Consider the following 21619-nt stretch of genomic DNA (forward strand, 5'->3'; position numbering starts at 1 on the left):
GGAGTGCACCTTAAGGTTTCATGAAGAAATGAAGCAGGGATGAAACAAATAATTATTTTCATTATCCTTTAATCTGCAATTAAAAAAAATCAATCAATTGATTATTCATTTAGTGTAGAAAATGTCAATCACTAGTTCCCATAGCCCAAAGTGATAGGGCTGCAACTAACATATACTGTATTTCCATTATCAATTAATCTGCTGATTATTGTTTTTAATTAATTGATAAATCGTTTGGTCTACAAAATGTCAGAAACTAGTAAAAATTTCCCATTACAACTATCTAAAGCCCAAGATGATGTCTTTAAATAGCTTTTGTTGTCCTCAGTTTACTGTCACAAAAAATCTGCCAATCATCACAATTTAGAAGCTGGAACCAGAGAGCGTTTGAAATTTTTTGCCTGAAAAATTACTTAAATGATTAATTGATTATCAAAATAGTTGCTGATTAATCTTCTGTTTCAGCTCCAACAGTTCAAAACCCAAAGGTGTTCAATTAATATAAAACAGAAAAAAATAGCAAATCCTCACAAATGAGAGGCTAGAATCAAATATTTTGGTAGAACTTTCTCGAACTTTTTAACGATTAAACAATCATCAAAAAAATGTGGCCGATTTAATTTTCTGTCAATGCATTAACTGACTAATTGTTTCACCAAAGTAAAGCACCACTGGAATATAAACGTATAAAGATGATATTAGATTAAAGTCTTTAAATATTCCCTGCACTAAACCTCTAAACAAGAGCACAAGTACTTTAAATGAGCATCTTCTGCATTTCCACGGACAGAGTTTCCTTGCAGAGCTGCAGCGGAGGGATACATCCTGGTAGTCCATGTAGGTGTGTTGCTGGGACACGACAGCAGTAAATCTTTATGTGACGTAACTCTGACTACTGAAGCCTCATATTAGCTTCCATTGAAATGCTGGAACGTATTTTTGCATGGTACAAGAACTGTTCGACACTGTGCAGAGCGAGACCATTATTTCCAATAGAGAGAGCAGCTGCACTCTGTCAGGCATGTGTGGGAGTCATATCGGTGAGCACTATGCTGATTTTCCGCCAGGTTTTTCGCTGACCTCCACAATGCCTACCATGAAGAACAAATGATAGAAAAGTTAATTTTGTTTCTCTGGTGTCCCAAAGTTATGCAGTCCTATTCTCTCTATCCTACCGGGACCTGAGCAAAAAATCTCAGGCTTTGGAGGAAAAAATCAGAAAGGACAAGGATACCAGGTTAGAAAACTGATGTTATGATTGTTTACATGCTGTTGTAGTCTGTAGCATCCAATTTAGCTGCGTTGTTGGACTACTCCTCATTTTGCGTTTTACGTCGCGCAAACTCTTCACTTTTGGTCTGAAACCGGCATTTTACAGTGAAGATGCACTAGGAGAGGATCACTTCAAAGCTAGTACAGACAGGAGGGATGATTATACAGCCAATAACTCCTTTCAATGTCCATATAGTATATGGCATACAGTAAGACAAATCCAAATGAGCATTATACTGTGCTCACACCAGAAGCTTCATGGGTGCCGCTGGTCGCTGCCCTCGCCAGGGAGAGGGAACTCCGGGAAACTGGCAACTGCAACAATCAGTTTCTCGAACAAATATTTGCCAGGAACTTCAGTACATAAGTACTAAGTAAATCAAATCCCGATTTTCAATTGGGTGCTGCTTCAGTGTGTTGCAGCTAATTTGCATAAATTTCAGCTCCGCTCAACTTCAACTCGTTGCTCTGGTCGCTGGCATCACGCTGCTAGCTGCAGCCACGTCGTCAGACGCCTCTCGTCACCAGCTCCCATTGAATATTAATGACTGCTGGCCGCTTTTGTAGCTCGTGAAGCTTCTAGTGTGAGTGCAGGGTTAGTTGCTAAGGCAGAAGTATTAGTTGTGGTATACCTAAATAGAATCAGCGAATGTTCAAGCATTCACTACCTTCCTTCACACAGGGCTCTCGGGGCTGTGTTTGCCCTAAAGAGTGCATATCATAATCCCCCTAAACACAGCACATTGCAAACAGTGTTGCACACAAACAAAATGAACAAACAAACAGAGGCCCCATGGCTCTCACTGAACAACCTAAGTAGAAAGAACAACTCTGGTCAGACAGAGACTTTTATAACACCAAGAAAAACAAATTGTTCAACTTTCAGCTGTTCAGCTGTGAACTTTGCAGACACCAGCTGGGAAAAAGACAGGATTTACAGTACGTTTCAGTTTAAACGAAGCATGAGATCAGAACTTTGAGTGATAACGTTGTATTACCACTAAGATGCAATACAAGGGCAAATCTGCACAGAGATTTATATCTAATGCAACAACAAATGGAGTGTAGGCAACACAAACAACAGATCTGTTCCACATAAACCCCAGCTTAAACCCAGAGGTTGGCAGAGGCATTGATATTCATACCTGCAATGATATAAAGGACTGTGTATGTGTGTAGTGAATGGGCAATTTTTATTTGTCGCAACGCTCTGATTAGTTCAGTCTCGCTGTCTTAAAAAGCATCCATGCCTGATATTGCTCCTCAGCAACTGCTCGTCTATTCGCCTACTTCCTCTTCTCTCTTCTCTTCACATCGTCATTTCCCCTTATTCGTACATAGCATGGTGAAAAAGCCTCTGCAACTGCACTTGAAGCCCATAGTAATGAAAATATTTTAGGTTAGGTGAGATGAATTCATTCACATAAAGGAAACATTACTGAAGAATCAAAATAACACTTAATTTTATTGATTAAATGTGGGAAAATTGTGGTCAAGGAGCAACTTCTTATTTAAAGGAATAGTTCAACATTTTGGTGCACTTGCCTACTTGCTTTCTTTCCGAGAATTAGATGAGAAGATTGATAAGGAACTTTAAACAGCCACCTTGGCTAGCTGTTACCCCAGCATCCAGTATTTATGCTAAGCTAATATGTGAAAGTGAAATTGTTAATTGGTCTAACACCACTATACTATCCTTTCTCTGATGTTTCCTCTCTATTTCTTTTCATATTCCTCTGTCTCTCTCAGCTCATCGCTTGTTCATATATTCTCCTCCTTCCATCCTCTCTTCTATTCTTTTCATCTTCCTTCTCCTCCTCTCCTCTTTTTATCTCTCGGATTGTCTCTCCTTTCCCCTCTGTCCTCCTCTCCTCTCCCTTGCCCTTTCATTTTTCTCCTTTCCTCTTCTATACAGACCAGCGAAATGTAAATAACCCAGAATGTAGCCCTGTGCCATCAAACGCACATCAACCCATAAGAGGCGAAACCCAAACTTCATCAAAACAACCCTCCCATAAATAAATTCATTGGAAAACTAAATAACATCGTTGCCTCTTTTTCCTTCTCTCTCAAGTCTCAGTGACTTTGCTGACTTGGCACACATGCATAGATGATTGCCTTTGTCAGTGTGTCTGTGCGTGCACATATGAGCATGCATGCATTTGCATAATTTAGAGATTTATTATGGTGCAAATAAAGTGAGAGTGAGAGAGTGAGCAAGACAGCCCACTCCTGCTCTTCCTAAGTTTTTCAGTGCAGTGAGCTTAGTTATACATTATGCACAGTTCTACGTCTTTAAAATAATATCCTTTGTGTCCATTGCCCTGCAGAGAGTGTAAGGCTCGACTGTGGTGATATCAGCTTGAAATGTGAATCCCTCCTTCTTTGTCTGATTCAGTATGAATCACAATATGTTAATTTTATATTTTGAGAATTAATTCATGAAAGATATTTTAGAGCAAATCAACAATTTGTTTGTTGTTTGCCGTAAAGAACAGTTTGTAGTTGGCTGTGTTTTGACTTTTGATGAGACTTGTGCAGCGGTGGAAGAAGAAGTGCTCAGATCTCTTACTTAAGTTCAAGTACCACTTTGCAAAAATACTCCATTACAAGTAAAAGTCCTACATACATTATTATATATTACATTATTAGTACTGATGCACCAATGTATAAACAGTATTTTACTGTTGTAGCTGGTAGAGGTGGAGCTGGTTTTAATTGTGTCAGTGGTTGTCAATCTAGGAGTCGGGCCCCCTCCAAAGGGCCACAAGATAAATCTGAGGGGTCGTGAGATGACTGATGTGGTAGAAAAGAAGAAAAAACAACAAAGAAGTTCTGCTACATAAATTTGGATAGATTTTTCTGACTTTTTCTAATCTTTGCTTTTTTGTGAAATATTGGAGAGTTTTACCTCCTTCGGCCTCAAATAATTAAATTAACTGAAACCATCTGAGAAGTTTAGAGGAGAAATGTCTCTTTGGTGGAAAAGCTAACAACTCAGAGACTTCTGAAACGTGACAAGGGACCCTAACTGGAGACAGCTTTTTGTAAAGGGTCATAACCCAAAAAGGTTGGGAAACACTGGTTTAATCTTTAACAATGCATCATATTTTATAATCTCATCATATTTGTAACATTTTAATATGTGTTAAAATTTTAATCTGAAAACTAACTATATCTGTCAGATAGAGTAACAAGTACAATATTTCCCTCTGAAATATAGTGGAGTATATGTATAAAGTGGCAAATACTGGAAATACTCAAGTAAAATACAATTACCTTAAAACTGGACTTAAGTGCAGTCTTGAGTAAATGTACTTAGTTACATTCCACCATTGGACTTGTGAACATCAACAAAAAGTGGCCTAATCAACATTAAATACTATAGTTATGAAAGAGATGGTTGTGGTTTCCAGGAAACAATGATGATTTGTTAAACAGTTTTGTATAACCTGCAACATAAATTAAGTTTTCAGTGTCTCATACATTTTACATTTCAGCAATTGAAAAAAATTAACATTTGGAGAAATAGGGAAATTTCCCCAAACATTAGTGCCAAGCAGCGACATGAAACCATTACAGAGGTGACAGTGAGTGTAACTTTAACAGGACAAAACATCTTAACTTTTGTGCATGTGGTCTTGTTTATGGTTGACTTTGCAGGGGCTAATGTATAGCCACTTTACTGATGTACAGTATTAAAATCAAATATATCACTCAATAAGCAAATGTGAAGTGTGCAGAAGGTGAGGAAAATTATAAGTCAGTGTATAGATGACATAATTTGTGGTGTCTGACAGCTTGAAAAAGGTGTGAATGCACAAGCACTTCCAAGTGTTTAGTTTGTGCTTTAAAGTTCTCTTCTCTAAAGTACTCTTTGAATTATCACAATTTAAAGCTGCTCTAAGTAATATTTTATAATATTATTACTGATGGATCACATGGCTCATAGTCAGAAACCCAGAGAGAATTATTAAATGAATCCCCTCAACACTACAGAGAATTTTAACGTCTTTCAGTTCATCGTTTTGGTTTTTGGACCACAACTTCACTGTTATGGTTCAGTCTAACCAGTCTCATCAACCTTGTTTGGAGCAGCAGCAGACTGTACACTACCTTTCCAGCACCAAGAGGCATACAGACAAAGTTAGTAACTAGCTGGTGAACAAAGTGGAGCATTTAGCAGCTAAAGAGCCAGATATTTCCTTCAGGAGTTGGTGGAGACCAAAACAGAGCTAAATGGAGCATGAATATTGGACTTACATTCATCAGGTGGCCACAAACACTCCAAATGAATGCTAATGTTGCGCCGTATCTGCTGGTTGTGTAAATATGCTACGTGCACGTTAGCAACTTTATAAGGTGATATGTTAATGCAGTGTTTACAGCTTGGTGCGCTGCCCCAAGTGGACAAAACAATACATTAATGCAGGTTTAAACCACCCAAGTCCAACACACACACACACACACACACAAATATATATATATATTCTTTTTTTTTAAGCAAACAAGATTCACCAAATTAATAATTTGTTTGTGTGGTGAAATGATTAGAAGCAGTTTCAAGCCTGTGTAGCCCTGTGTAGATGTTAAAACTTCTGAGGTGATGGTCAACTAGATTGTAACACTTTAATCATCCCAAGTGTTGTCAAAAGTTGGCAATGAAGTAAACACTCTTCAGAGAAAGTGGAAGCAGTTTTCTGGCTTCTCAAACATAAATTGATCAGAGTGTGTTTGCTTGTGTAAAATATTATCAGAGCTACTTTGAAATCTGTATCTTTTGCTATGTCATTGTGTCACTGCCTGTTAACTTCCCTGCCTGCTTTCAAAAATCCTCTTTGAAAGCTTCATAAACTCTCTCTGAGGGTGGGCTGGCTTTCCAACTCATCATCTGTCAATTTGAAACTTTGCATGATGATTAAATGCTAGTCCAAGATTCTTGTTCACAAAAGGAACGCATGCACACAAGGCAAAAAAAGAAGCTGTAATTATTCCACACATACGCACGCTCCTCAGGCGAATACATTCACACATTGTTTAATTAAGCTCAGGGTTGTTATGTCCAATAGGGTTCATTTAGTTTCGGAGGGACATTGTGTGCAAAAAATGTCTAAAAGAAACATCCACTTCGGCTGTGACCTTGTTGTTGGTTGTGTGTTTTTGTGTATACATATGTGTGTGTTGTAATGAACTGTGTAGTAACTAATCAACTGGCGTCTCTTCATTCTTGTAGACAGCACAGAATTGTGTCCTTGGACCAAAACAAAACTTCAGCTGGAGCACCAACACACACACACACTCTCACACACACACAAACACACACTCCAGCAACACATCAGTGCAGTCATTATTTTTCACTGCTCTGACAGGCAGTAGGCACTAACATTGCGTGACAGCATAGTGTGAATATTATGTAAGGGACAGGACTGAGGATACAGTGGAGCTGCAGGATGGAAAGCTTCAGCGTCCCCTGTGTGATGTATATAATCTAGCGCCAACTCATTCGACAGCCACCTCCACCGAAACACAGCAGGTGGGTGGCTGCTGTAAAATTCCCCACTGTGCGGGACCTTTAAGCATTTTCTGACTTTTTTTTTTTTTTGAGAGTCAGGTAAAAATGACTGGGAGCAGTAGGATAATAAAAACGGAGGTCAGTATTAGATAGTTGTGCCAAAGCAAGAAGAAAGCAACCACCTCTGATTTTTTGATATTCTTTACTTCCTCATTTCATACCTGATGAAATGACTTCCTCACTACACTTTTGTTATGATAGAACTGGCTCTAGTGGCTTTGGGGATCATTTTTAAATGGTCTGGATAAGGACTTGGACGGCAAGGAAGATCACAGCCTTTTTTGTATCTTACCTTATTCTGTAAAGATTGTGAATATCAAAGGCAAATGCACAAATTAAGACCACTGTCTGGCTTTTCTTTTGCTTGTTTTTTAGTTTTTTCTTTTTGGGCTGGGCAGGTGGAAAGATCTTGTTTAATGCACTGTGTGTAAATATTTTGAAAAACTTTTTTTTTAAACCCAACAACCTACCTTCCTACCCACTCAGTCAAAAAATAATAAACAAACAAAAAGACAAACAAAAAAGACAAAAAACAGGTAAAAGATTAGCCAGATAGCATTCAAAGTTATGCTTTTGCCTGTGATATTCACAATCTTTACAGAATCACGTAAGATACAGGAAAGTTTGTGATGGTTTAGAGTCAAAGTCCTTATCCAGACCACTTAAAAATGGTCCCCAAATCTTGTTAAACTTTTCACCAGAGCCAGTTCTATAAGTACAACAAATTTTCAACAAGTGTAGTGATGAAGACATTTCATCCTGCCACTGTTTAAAAGCAGACACATTTCCAGTTCTTCATTTGTTATGGAACAAGCTGAGGAAAAGGACACAAATTGAGATATTAACTTTCTCGAAACTGGTGGTTGGCTGTATTTAATAACAACGTAATACTTAATAAATGTATTGTACATTAGTAAATTTGGAAAATTAGGGTAATATGTCTTTAACGTTTCTTATCTGTAAGTAACAGATGACATTTAACTTTAACTTCAGCAAAAGATGCAAGCTTTTGTCCGATGTACAGACCTCTGATGACCATCAGCCATTTCTCTCTTCATTCTAATATATTTATAAAATACAACACATCAGGCTTTGTCTGAGATGGAACGATATAATCCTGGATTTATTGCCATCATTGTCCCTGGTGTTTACAAGTCTACCAACCTTGATTAAGATGGAGACAGGCATTCAATGTCTGAAAGTAAGATATATTAGAAAGTAAGAAATAAATAAATATTTTCACAAAGTAGACAAAAGTATCAAAGAAACCTGAAATAGAAATCCTATCATAAAAGACCATGGTTGTGAAACAAACCATGGTCTAAATATCAGAAAAACTGAAGGTAGATTAAATTTAGATTTAAATTTATCCGATTTTATGCCAGATAATTATAGATTATTACTAGATTATTTGTGATATTTTCACATCAGTTGAGTAAATGTTAATCTGGAAGTGGCAAAGGAATCCCACAAATTTCACCTTCATATTGTTATCTGGTAAAGCTACAGATTATATGAGACAGACATCATTTCAAGACCTCTGTACAATTAATGTCTTGTAGCTCTGCGGAGAAACTCGTGCCACTCTTAGTCATATCCTCCAGCGTTAAAGTCAATTCAATTTTTGTTCTGTTTTAACCTTAATTTTGTACTTTTGGAGACATTTCTGAGAGAAATAGTGGACAAAAGGGATGATGATATCTACAGAATAGTAAGAGTAACTGCCTTGAAATTACTAAGAAGTGGCTGCAACATAATGGAGAGAAATAATAAAATAACATATAAACCAAGAGCTAAACGTTTATATGAAAAAGATAGATGCAATTGTTGAACTATGTTAAATGAAAGTGAAATGAGGAGCATTCTCCGACTAAATCAGTAGACTGAGCTTGCTGTATCTATTCATAGCTGTATTTATATACATGTATGTGTATATGTACGAAAGTATTTATTTATTATTTTATTTATTTCTTATTTCTCTGAGGGAGCAACACATCGGAAGGTTCACTGAAAAAATATTCTGTAATTATGCAATTGCTTTTGGCTTGACGACATTGATTAAAGAAACAAAGAGTATTTATTTAAAAATGATTGACTTGATGAGTCACTTTGCGACTCATCAAATTGAACTCTTTCTACCCCTAATTGGACAAAAAATCCCTCAAGGTTGTTGTTGGTACAAAACCCTGCTTAGTTTGGAAATGAAACAAATTTCTCTTAAATAATCCAACAAAATCAGTTCATCTAAGTTAATTTGAAGGGAGACAAATTCATGCAATTGCAAAAACATGCTTCATTTAATATTTTTAATGCTTAACTTTAATAGATGAGGTTTTGGGGTATAAACAGGCTGTGAGTCATGTCATCATCTAAAAACTTTCAAAATAAACAGGATCTCTCAGAAGGCCACTTTAAAGTGCATAAATTAGGAAAACCAAAAAAGAGAAAAAAACAAAATGGCTACATGAGCAAAAATAGTTCATGATAGTCCTGTTTGTATATATTTCTCATAGTAATATATCAGAGAGACTGATCCTAACATGCACAATGTACTAAATACAGTATAGGACAAGACCACAGACCAAGAAAAAGATGGACCTGCTGGGCACTAATGTACACCGTTTGTTGTGTTGCTTTCTATTGAAGCAATAGGTCAGTCAAAAAACATTGCTAAACAGTTATTTATTGGAAGAAAGTGAGTCACCCACAGCACTTGCTTTTGTTCAGGATCTCACAGAAAGTAGTAAACATCACTAAGAGTAGGCGATAGGCTATAGTATTGTCATTGAAAGTGTGTTTAAGTGACAATTTTCAGCTTTCAAATTACATACAGTATATTTTAAAAAATTGGGGCGTTTTTCTCACCAGAATGGTTACAGTTAAAATCCTTAAGATTTTCATGAAAGCAAACCCTGTTTTTGATACTATTAATCATTGACATTGTTAGTGGTGGTGTGAATCCATTAAACATCACTGTCAACTTAACGAACAGAGGCATCTTGTCTGTTTGAAAAGCTCCTAAGTTGGTGAAGTAGAGTGGACCGTCCAGCACTTCTCTCTCCTTAGAAAAATATCTGCCCGCTAATATGATCTACCATGAAAGTTTAATTTGCAGCCTGAGGCAGAGGAGGACTGTGTGTGTGTGTGTGTGTGTGTCAGGGGTTTCTCCAGCTCCCCCGTTCTATTCCCACCAGTGGAGTTAATTGCATTAGAGCAATGGAGTGGAGGAGAATTGGAAGCTAAGTCTGATGTCCTGCCTCAGTTCCCTCCGCCTGCAGAAATTAGATGGGAGAGGAAGAGGAGGAGGAGGAGTGGGTGGTGATGATGGTGGCGTGTGGAGTGCTGGAAGATGCAGGGTAGAGAGAAAGTAATAAAAAGTAAGGTGTGAACAGGAGAAAGAGAAATGATTTTTATCTCAGCAGGAACACAGCTGGGTGCTGCATGAGTGAGAAACTTTCAAATGGCCTTTTGCATGTTTTGTTTGCTGGAAGTATCTGTCGTAAAAGTTCAACAACAACAAGTCTAAACGGGTGGGTTTTGCGCTGCTTTTTAAAGGTGACACACAGTGACACAGTGTGTTAAATCATCATCTCCACTTTCATTAGTTTGAAAGTCATGCTGAGTGTCACGGAAAAAATGGAAAATTAAAATTTTGTGGCTCTTGAGAAGTGCTATATAAATAAATGTACTTTAATTCTGAAGGATTCAGGCTGGAAATCTTATAATATAAATATAAAATATATTATTATATTATTATTATATAATATATATATATTATTATAAAATATTTCTTGTGATAACGCAAAGGTTTTGTCAATACGATTTACAAGTTTTGCACAAAATGCAAATTATGTCTATTTCTTTCTCTCCTAAAGATTCGTGCCTGTATACAAAGGCAGGCGAATTTTTCTGCAAATAAAAAAGGTGAGTAAGATGAGATTTGGTCAGTTTCTGCTCCACTGCTTCCTTGCATGTGGAGTTCCTCCCTCTGTCTTCCTTCCTTACTCCCTGCACTTGCTTCTGAGAAAGGGCGAGCTGTATGTATTCCAGTTTTAAAACTCGAAAAAGATCGAGCCTTTACTGGGGAGGTCACATGCAAAAAAAGCACACATGTCGGATCACTGGATAGGTTACATACTGTTGCAATAGAAATGTAAGGGTCCCACAGAGCCTCAGATCTGTATTCTAAGGATATAAGATATAAATGAGGCTTTTCAAATATGGACAAGAAGAGCAGAACCTCAGAGTTCAGAATGCATTATTTTGCCTGTATTAACTTTATTGTTTGAGTAATTCATTAATAATGAATTTAATTATAAGTGGCCCCAGTATGCATCCAGAAGCTAGAGCAGCACCAGTATATATTCACTGTCAGTCATATTTTATGAGTTGCTCCTCACCTTTCAAGATTGAAACATGAAAATACATTTCACAATAGATAAATAAAAATTAAGTAGCTTAATGCTGAGACCACCCCCCCAAAATTACATTTTGAAGTCTTCGAGGGATCTGAGGTGTTAATTAGGGGGTCCCTTGTATATTTTACACTGGTTATAACATAGATACAGGCAGACAACATGCATACACAGACATTTGTACACAACAAATTAAAAGCTAAACTAAACAAAAATGTCTGTCATGTGACCTGAGGGATCTGCTGGGTTGATAAACTGGAAGCATGTCAGAAATATATTCTGGGACCAGATCAATAAGTCCTTTACATACCAGGATCAAAATCTTAAAATAAATTCTGTAATAAACAGGTAGCCAGTAAGGATGTCTGAGCATCACAGTGATATGATCAAATTTTAAATTTTGGTGCTAGTCAAGATGCTGATGGCTGCATTTTGAATCAACTGGAGCTGGTGAATAGCTTTCACAGGAAAACCAGTAAAAAGGGCGTTACGGTAATCTAGTCTGCTCGTAACAAAGGCATGCACACGTTTTCAGAATCTGAAAGCATTGAATTTTTTAGATCTTCCTGAGAGGATCGGTTTTTGACTTGGTCAGTGGTCTTGGGGATTGGGACTTCAAATAGGCACAGACCTGCTGCCTCTGAACCTTTGCACGAAACGCTAAGATTTCAAAACAATCAGTAGGCAATTTCAGGGGGGATGATATCCCCCAAAATTACCAAAATGCATCCCCCTTGTTAATCTGCCATCCCCCCTCGCCATATCCTAGTAGCAGTCAGGGTGTCATGAGTCGGTTCGCTTGTCACGGGTGAACAAAACAAACCAGGAAACCCCCATCCCCCCTGTAAAAAATGTACAAATCGCCTACTGAAAACAATGGTGAAGCAGTGAGGAGCACCACCTTCATGCTTCAACAGCCTTTAAGTAACATGTCTGACGGCAAGAGCCAACCAAAGACAAGACAACTTTTGTTATCCATTACAACCTCTTTTTAAGCTCATGGAATGTGCAGACGATCACACAGGACACACATTCAGGCACATTAAAATATCAACTGATCAATGATGTACACCAACCACTCAGCTGACCTGCCTCACACTCATCTCTGCTGCACATTCACACTGCTCTTTCTGTTTGCTGCTGCTGCTTCCCTCCGTCACCTCGTCCTCACCTTCACATTGATTCTCCTCCAATATCAAGGAGGTGCTCTCTACTGTGTCATGTTGACTTCTGTTCTGTGACTGTCATATTGAAAGTTTCATATCAGAAGGAAAATGTGCCTGCTTGTTCTCTGTTTACCCCGGGGGGGGGGGCTTGTTTGTTCTCCCTGCCAAGCCTTGTGAATGCTTGCTTTCATTTGTCCAGGGAGCACGTTTCTGTGATAGAAAATTACAGAAGTTGCTGAAATGTGTATGTGAAATGATAAATCACAGTTAAATCATCTGTTGAATAACTCAAAAGGGTCAATGCAACCTTTATGCACTCTCTGACGTGAGAAGAGGTTCAGACTGTTTAGTCTTAAAGATTAGAAGACCGTGGGGTGTCTAAATTTCTTGATGAATGCTTTGTTGGAAACTGGTGCTGACCGGATTTTGTTGATTAGGGACGAAGACATGATAGCTAAGAGGAGCTGTACACGCCCTACTTTATGACTTGTTCTGTGGGTATATGTAGGGGAGTGGAATATTTGTAATCAAGCTGACAATATACTGTATTGTTTGTGTCCTGGCACCAGTACTAAATAAATATATTAAATATAAGTTCAACTGAGACAGACCAGAGAGTAGATTTGTATTCATCAAAATAGAGACTGACCTGAGAGTGGCTTTTTATTCATCAATTTTGAGGCATGGGAAAAAAAAGGAAATGACTGCCATCTGGATGGAGATGCAGAACCTTAAAATGGAGGAGAGCTCGCTTCAGAAGGAGTTTTGTCCCTTCTGCCATTGCAGCAAGTGACATTCATTAAATGATGGGGTCATTCAGGAAAACAATCTGTATTCCTGCAGACTTTGTCATTGTAGTCAGTCACAACTCTTGGATACTCCTACGGTCTCAGTAAGCTTAAAACCAACTAGGCTGGATGACACGTAGTATGACCACGTTTAAAGACAAAAGTGTTCATAGCTGTTCTGAATGGCCACAATCAAAGGTTGGGCGAAAAGCCTGCAGTTATAGAGAGAGGCAAGACGCGATGAATGATACAAATTGGGATAATAACGCACACTTTCGGACAGATGATCCTCGAAGGCATTCATACTGTTGTACTTGGTTGTACACACGACAAGTGGCAGAAGTAGTTGTGTGAAGAATGAAAAAAAAAAGAGCGACTACATTCTCACCTCTGCAAACTGGAGCCAATTGTGGGGTCAAGTGGGTATCCTTGTCGGTTTCGGAATTAAGAAATTTGTTCCGATTTGATACCAAAGTAATATCAATACTTTTTATTATCAAAAGCAGCTGATTTACTACAGTGTTTTATGAGTTTAATGCATCATTAACAGACTTCTGAATACATTTTTATTACTACTGTGTGAACTCTTTATACTATTTTCTGTTTATTACTAATTCACATAAGGTTAACACAAGACAGTTTTTAATAGCAAATAACAAAAAATGCTGTTTGAAAAAAGTTCAAAAAAGAGTGATGTGAGATGTGATGCTAGTAACGATACTCAAAACAAGTATTCGTAGTATCATTACTTTAACCATATAACCATTTTCAAAACCTTACAAAGTGCTTCACAGTTCTAAATGAAATGAAAAGAGAAACAAAACATACTGAGAAAAGAAAACGTTTTGTGAAACAAAGACAAACAAGAACCCAAGGATTAATCAAAGCAAGTGAGAACATCAATAAAAAAGAAAAATAACAGATTTAAAACCCTCGACAGTGTTTGCTGACCTGACCCGAGGGTGGAGACTTCCATAACCTGCAAGTGTGATTGAACTTATCAAAGGCTTGGCATTCTCAAAGTGTTAAGCCCAAAATATCCTGACTCTTACACCATTGTCAAGGCTTCACACAAAACACGTGCAGTCCTTGTGCTGCTATGGCTGCATGTGTACATGATGCTGGCTCAGGCTCTCTTGAAAGCCACTGCTGGGAGGTTTAGAGGGAGGAAGGGGAAAGGGCAAGGAAGAAAGAGAGGAAGCACTGAAAAAAGAGAGCGTGTGTGTGTTGAAGGCTGGTCTGCCATGGAAGCCCTTGGGACAGGTACAGTCTTTGCCCAAGGCTTCTGCTGCATGTTCAGAGAGGGTGAGAGCATGGTGAGAAAGAAAACCTGTCCTCTCTCTGTAATATCCACCAACCTTTTAGACAGGGGGTGGGAGGGGGCAAGCGGCACTGGCAGTTGTGTAAGTGGCATGTGTCCTCTCCACCACGGGCTCGGGCCACACTGAGCAGCAGGGACAGCTAGTTCCCCTGGGCTGGCTTTACACTAGCAGGACCCATTTCAGGCAGTGGCCGTGCCATGGTCTGTGGCATCACAACCAGCATAAAAAAGGAAATCGCTGGAGGGAAGCAAGAGAGGGAGATAGGAAAGGAGACATGGAAAGTTATAGGGGCAGAATAGATGAAAAATAGAGTGAGGGAGGGATGCTGAAGTACAGTGTAAATAAGCCATTTAGATATGTAGTTGATGCTCCTTTTTCCAGAGCAGCTTTCAAAGAACGAGCAGATGGAGGTTCAGTGTCCAGTCAAGGACACTTCGACTGGACACCAGGCTGATGGACACGTTGGCTGCTTACACTGAACTCTGCTACCTTTTAACGACAGAGAAAAAACAAGGGGCAGATTTCACGGACGCCACACACTCTGATCTATAATACCACTGTTCTTTTATCTCTCCATCCCTGCACCCTCTTCTAGTTGTTTTACTGAGTACTGAGCCGGCTAGCCTGTTAGTTCAGCTGGAGACTCCACTCTCCCCACTGCACGCTACTACAGTTTGTCAGCATCAGACCTCATAAAAATGATGCTTAAATTTCAAAAAGAAACTAATAATAAGCTTTTCTCTATTGATCCCTGTAGGGAACATGTGCCTCTACAGGACCATGATTACAGCCCTACCTGTGTGTTCTGCACAGTGTTGCTTTGAACTAAATGCTAACGTCAGCATGCAAACATGCTCACAATAATAATGCTGATGTTTAGCAGCCAATGTTTAACAGGTTCACCATCTTAGTTTAGCGTGTCAGCATGCAAGCATTTGCAAATTAACACTAAAGTACAGTTGAGGTATTGCAGATTTGGTCATAAACCAAAGTATTGGATAAATTAATATTTTGACCTGATGATGGCACTAGATGAAAAGTCAGATGATTACCAAAGTGATTACAATTCATCCTGAGGGGGACATGAATGTGTGTACTGAATTTGAAGATAATCCACCCGATAGTTGTTGAGACATTTTACTCAAAACCACAAATGTCAACCTCATGGTGGCGCTATAAGAAAGGGGATCACCAAAGTCATTAGGATTCATCCTCTGGGGACCATGAATATCGGTACCAAATTGCATGGCAATCCATCCGATAGTAAAAATCTACAAAAATTCAATTACAAGATTTTACATGAGAAAAGTGAGTAGGAGACTATTTTGCTTGCTACATCCACACACAGCCCTGTCCACACACAATCTTCTTCCAAGAGCTTGTCCAAGTGTGTTTTCAAGGGCATTTCCCTTTTGATTGCTCCGTGAAGGGCTTAAAAACAAGCCAGGCCTGAAAAGCGAAGGTGGATGGTGGGAGGGGGTATGAGCCTGAGAGAAAAGCAAGACAAAACCTTCATGCTCAGCTTTATTCGCTTGTTTCTGCCAATGGTTTTTTCATTAATTTATTATAAGATTAACTTTGGGATTTTTACCGTGTCGGTTTGTAATAAACAACAAGGAGAGAAAGACAGAGAAAAACAAGAAGACAAACGCCCTATAACCTCACTATTGTGTTAGTGTCCAGTCCATCCTGTTTCTATCATTACCTCACACTTTCAGCTCAGCTGGTCGTGTGCTCAAAGCGCGTTGAAATAAGTTAAATCCTGGAACAGTGGACTCCATTCTTTTTCTACAAAGTGCAACCAAACACTGAGCTAAAAAAGACTTTTGATAAGAATTTTGTTTATTTGGTGTGAGAGAGAGAGAGAGTTCATGTCTTTAATGAAAGGTAAGGCTACTTGTTTTGCTGCTATTCAACAATAAAGAACACCGTTTGGAACAATTTGTCTGTTTATTTAGCCTAGATCTTCCCACCAGCCTACTGTGGGCGATCTGGACTGCTCCTTAGCTGCTTCCAGCACCAGCATCAGCACCTTAGAGAGCACTGCAGCTATAATGCATAAAGTTGGTTTGCGGGTCAGGTCGGGTTGTTGATTAACGCATATTTTTGCGGGTTGGCTGGTGCGGATTGGCTCTCATAATGTCCAAAGAAACTTCTCAACCGACTCCTGCAGCACAACCCACTTCTCTCACCACCGTCCATCTGTATTCTCAATATGTTGTAAACATACAGCACAGCTGTTCACCTTTGTTGCACCCAAGTATGTTTGCAGATGTTGGTTGAAAAATAAAACTTTTTTGGTGGACTCACTTTCCCTCAACCAGCAACATCTACTGTAGTTCTACTTTGGTTAGTGATTTTATGCCTTTTCCCACAATGACAGCTGAGAATTTTGACAGAACAGGTGTGATCTTTGTTTCCTTCTTACAAAGGAAAAGTCGAATTCTTAAGAAATAAAGGCACATTTTCTCAATATAATACACTGAGGGCTTTTCCAGCTACAGCCTTACTTGGTCTGTTATGACCAGTAGATTATGGTGGCTAATGTTAGCTAGCTTTAGTTGGGCAAACTTTATATAGATATCTCTGCTGAGATTATATGCTGACTTTAAGACTTTTGCTACAGTTACACTACATTTTAGCATGTAACAGATACAATTTTAATGGTATCACAAAAATAAAATAAGAAGAAAACACACTGTATCTCACCAGGGGACATATTTGTTTTTCTGGAAGTTTTGCCTTTATTGTATAGTATACAGCAGGGGTTTTCAATGTCTGACACACTGTGAGCCCCCTTCTATTTCTGGGATAATGATGTTATGGAACTACAGTTGCCATGATGCTCTGGGGGATGTAAACAGTAAAATGTTGCCATGGATTCTGTGAGGTACGCTGTGGGCTACAACTTAAGCCCTGTTTTTTTATAGCCTGTATTTGTTTACATTTTTTCATATTGGCACCATTAAAGTATGCCGAAGTAGCTATTAGAAGCTCCTGTTTGCTATGAGCCCATGCATATACAGAGAGTAATCACTGGTTTACTTTGATATTGAAGAAAACTTAAAAATGTTGTGGTTCTGGAGTTGTGAGGAGTGTCTTTTTCTATGATTTCTAAGCGGAATTACAGACGTTTATTTGCAATGGACATCAGACATAATGATATCCTTCTAAAAAATCTAAAAATATGTGTATTACAGTTTGAAAACATCTGGTATACAGCGAAGAGCTGACAGAAAATGAGAGAGAGCGATGAGGGATGATATGCAACAAAGGTCCCTGGATGGACTTAATCCAGAGACAGACGGAGCGATTATATGGATGGAATCTTAAACCTCAACGCCACCAGGATGCCCCACTGATATCATTAAAGCAACTGACCGCAGACAATCTTGGAAAATGAAGGGAAATTCAATACTGCCACGTATGGCCAGAGTGTCCACTGTTCAACAAAAATTACATTACATATCTCACTTTAAGTACCAAATACTACAAAGGCAGGAAAAGCTATAAAGAAACTCTTTGAGTCAGAGGAAATTATATCCCAATTTTGTAGCTGTGCTGGAAATATCTCAACAGGACGTCATTTTGTTTACATTTTGAACCTTATCCAAAGAAATATGAAATTTTTGATGAAATTATCAAAGTAGCCTTTTGAGTGTATGTATGGACTCTATGCAGGTACATTTGAATTGCAGAAGTCAATGTCTTAACGATTTACGCTTTTTTAAAACTGAGATGTTAATGATATTCCCGCATGTCGCTTCACATTTCATAGCAGCTGAAATAACTCAGTTCGAGTACAGAAAATATCTTGAGGGAAAGCTGCAGCACCTAATGGCCGACTGCAGCTATCGTCCAATAAAAAAGTTAGAGGTTTAACTTTATCTGTCATCCTTAGGCACATAATTGTAGACACACACACACACACACACACACACACACACACACACACACACACACACACAACATGACTACTCAGTAAACCACATATAGATCTTTTATCACATTTGCCAGACGCTGACAAACAACTGTAATCTCCTGAATACTGTGTTGACTGACACAGTCCATTCTCAAAAACACCAATTTTCAAATGCTCTATTTTCAGTTTTCTTATAATGGTATTATACTGAAAGGAGAAAGATAAGCTTCACAGGGTGAGAGTGGCAGCAGGACACAGACAGAGAAAAAGAAAAACAGATAGAAAAACAAAGAATAGAGATCCAATAAAGATGGAGGTTGTATTTTGTCTGTGAAGAACTGTCCTAATTAGTGTACTTGAGCTCAATTCTCTGAATGTGAATGTATCTGTTTATGTGACTTATTTCTTTTTAATCTAAGTCGACACAGCAACTGACAATTTTTTCAATTGTGAAAATCTTTATGCAGCCTTAAATGTGTATTTCAGCAATATGAAGTGGACATTTCCAGTGTGATGATGTGACCGACAGAGGTAACATGTGTAACGGATCAGTTATCGGGGAATATGTGGAAAATGTCAGCTGTGATTAATGCAATGCAAAGGTAGTTTCATTATTTCTATGCTAAATAATTTGTTTAGTTGTCAGATCATCAGTTCACCAGGTAATTAAACAATTTTCAGTCCAAACAACCATCTGAGTAGACCATAAATTAAACTAATGGCTCTGTAAGTGGTTCAACATATTTAAGCAGTCTTAAGTCATCATTCTGTCTTCCTGTCAAACAGATATTCTTCCCTCAGATTTGATTTCAGCTCACTTCCACAGTAATGTTATTAATGAACTTTAAAAAGGCATTAAAAGCTGACTGAAGTGCTTCAAAAGGTTAATTTATTTGCTAATCATTCTCCTTCTCTGAACAATTACAATAAATCATCCACTCCATGAAGAACTTCAGTGTCACTTTCAGATGAGAGACCTAATTTCACCACATTTTACCGCTACAATCTCCAGTAGAGGCTGAAATAATGTGCATATTTGTGTGCACATGAATGTGTGTGACTGTGTGTATGTGTGCATGTGTTGCAGTTGGTGGTCTGACAAGGATTTTATTCCAAACAGACTACCGAGCATAACCTTGACAGATGCTATTTTACTATTTTTTTCTGTGTGCTGTACTCAAAATGCTAATTTTGACAAGTAATTTCATTTAGTCTAGTTTGGGTTTAAAACTTTACTTGCCTTATAGCAAATTAAAAAGAAATCAGTTAGGCAGGATAATGTCACATTTTATTTGTGAAGAATTCAGAACCAGCAGCTCAAGCTACACCCTTCCATGGTTACCTGTTGTAGATGTCGTCGTCCTCCCCTCCCCAGCCCCAGTACTCGTTGGGGAAACCGTTGATCTTCAGAAACTGTTTTTTGCTGAGGCCTGAAACTCCTCCAAAGTAGCCTGCGTAGGGCAGCCTGCAGAAGAGGAGAGAGGAAGAGATGGGATGGATGAGGGAAGGCGAAAAAGAAAGGGGGGAGAAGTAATAAGGGAAACAGGAGACAAGAACTTAGATTTCAAATTATCTACATGTAGCATTGTAAATAAATATAGTATTACAAAATAAATTATAATTGCATAAACAAACAAGACCCTTCCTACAGTAGGAAGATTGCTAGCTTCAACTCTTAGGTCCACTGCATGTTAACTTCAGTGTGAAAGGATTGAATTTCAGAGAAAATTTGCTGTATTTCTTAATGGCACAAAGGGATATTAGTTTTTTGGTAACAAATATGTACATTGTCCTTTATGTGCAAACAGAGCTAAAGCTTTCTACAGGTAATGTGAAAACCAAAATTTAAAATCCCTTTTAACATCCTAATTAGTCAAGTCATCTTTGCAACAGGAAGCAATAGCGTTTACAGGAAATGTGGACTTAACAACACCAACAATAACCCCGGTATGAGCTACCGTCTGTTTAACCATGGCCTCATTTGTTTACAGCATTTTTAGGAAGGTATCATCATTAATAATTTGACAAAGACACAAAATGATTTTTAAAAATGCTAGATGGAGCAATTTGAACATTTAACACACACCTAGTGCAACCTATGAAGGAAGTTGGGATGGCCTTGTCCTTACTTTTGTAGGAAAAACTAAACAAAAAGTCCCTTTTAGTCTGTGTTCATACAGTTTTCTCAAACCCCAGTTCATGACATGACATCAAATAAACATGGCAACCCACTCAGATAATAGTTAATAATAATATTACTAATTTAATTAGTTAGTGGATGCAAGCTACTGTGCAGCAAAGGCGACTACTGTCCCTGTGCATGTTCCCATGAATCATGGGCAGCAGCATCACATAATGTGATGTATTAGGATGAGTTTTGGTTTTTATATGTGGCTTGCAGAGATGGAAGAATTTACATTTGAATAACATCTTCAAGTGTTTTAGGCAATCAGATCTTTTCCTAATGTGTCTTGTCTTGGATGCATTTTTAAGTGGATAATTTATGGGTGCCTTTCTACAGTAAGTGGATAATCCATATCCATATATAATCCACTCAAGACACATGAAATGACTGGGTGTAAAGAGGGGCCATAGTAGCATACTGTAGGCATCTGGTGCTTAGAAGCAGCTGAACAACCATTGGCTGCTTATAAGCCAAGTTACCTTGTTAGCGTGAATGCTAGAAAGTATTTAATGACAAGTGCAGCATTGACCATTTACAATAGAAATGTCAGATAATGCTAAAATTCAATTTCATAATTGCCCCAACATGAATCCTGTGACCCTATCAATTTAAAAAAACACATGACAAAGAGAAATTAGAGCTTAGCGGAGAATGAATGAGGAAAAGAGAAGAGGGGAACAGAGGAAATGAAGAGAAGAAATACAAGAAGGAAGAGAAATAATAACAATTAAGAGAAATTAAATAAAATTAATATGAAGGAAGACATAGGGTCAGAAAGAACAAGACATTGCAATGATGGAGTGTCTGTGTTCTGTTTGTGAAAGCACCAGCTATGTATACGGTGTGTGCGTATGTGCGCGTGTGTGTGTGGACAGTGGACAAAAGAGGGCGGACAGGCGTTTCATTTTTTGCTCAAAAGTCGTGAGACTAGTGGAGTGGGACGGACGTCAGCTGCGAGTGAGTGTCATGACAGGCGC

General features: G+C 38.4%; 1 protein-coding gene across 1 annotated transcript in view; it reads right to left on the reverse strand.

The window, feature by feature from the left end:
* The window catches only part of b4galt2 (UDP-Gal:betaGlcNAc beta 1,4- galactosyltransferase, polypeptide 2), a 174696-nt gene that overhangs the window by 14402 nt on the left and 138675 nt on the right, over window positions 1-21619 (reverse strand). The window contains exon 6 of the mRNA XM_044218874.1: window positions 19800-19922. Within this exon, the coding sequence (XP_044074809.1) occupies window positions 19800-19922 (123 nt within the window). The remainder of the gene's footprint in view (window positions 1-19799; window positions 19923-21619) is intronic.

The sequence above is a fragment of the Siniperca chuatsi genome, linkage group LG13 (genome assembly GCF_020085105.1).
Source record: "Siniperca chuatsi isolate FFG_IHB_CAS linkage group LG13, ASM2008510v1, whole genome shotgun sequence".
Taxonomy (NCBI): domain Eukaryota; kingdom Metazoa; phylum Chordata; class Actinopteri; order Centrarchiformes; family Sinipercidae; genus Siniperca; species Siniperca chuatsi.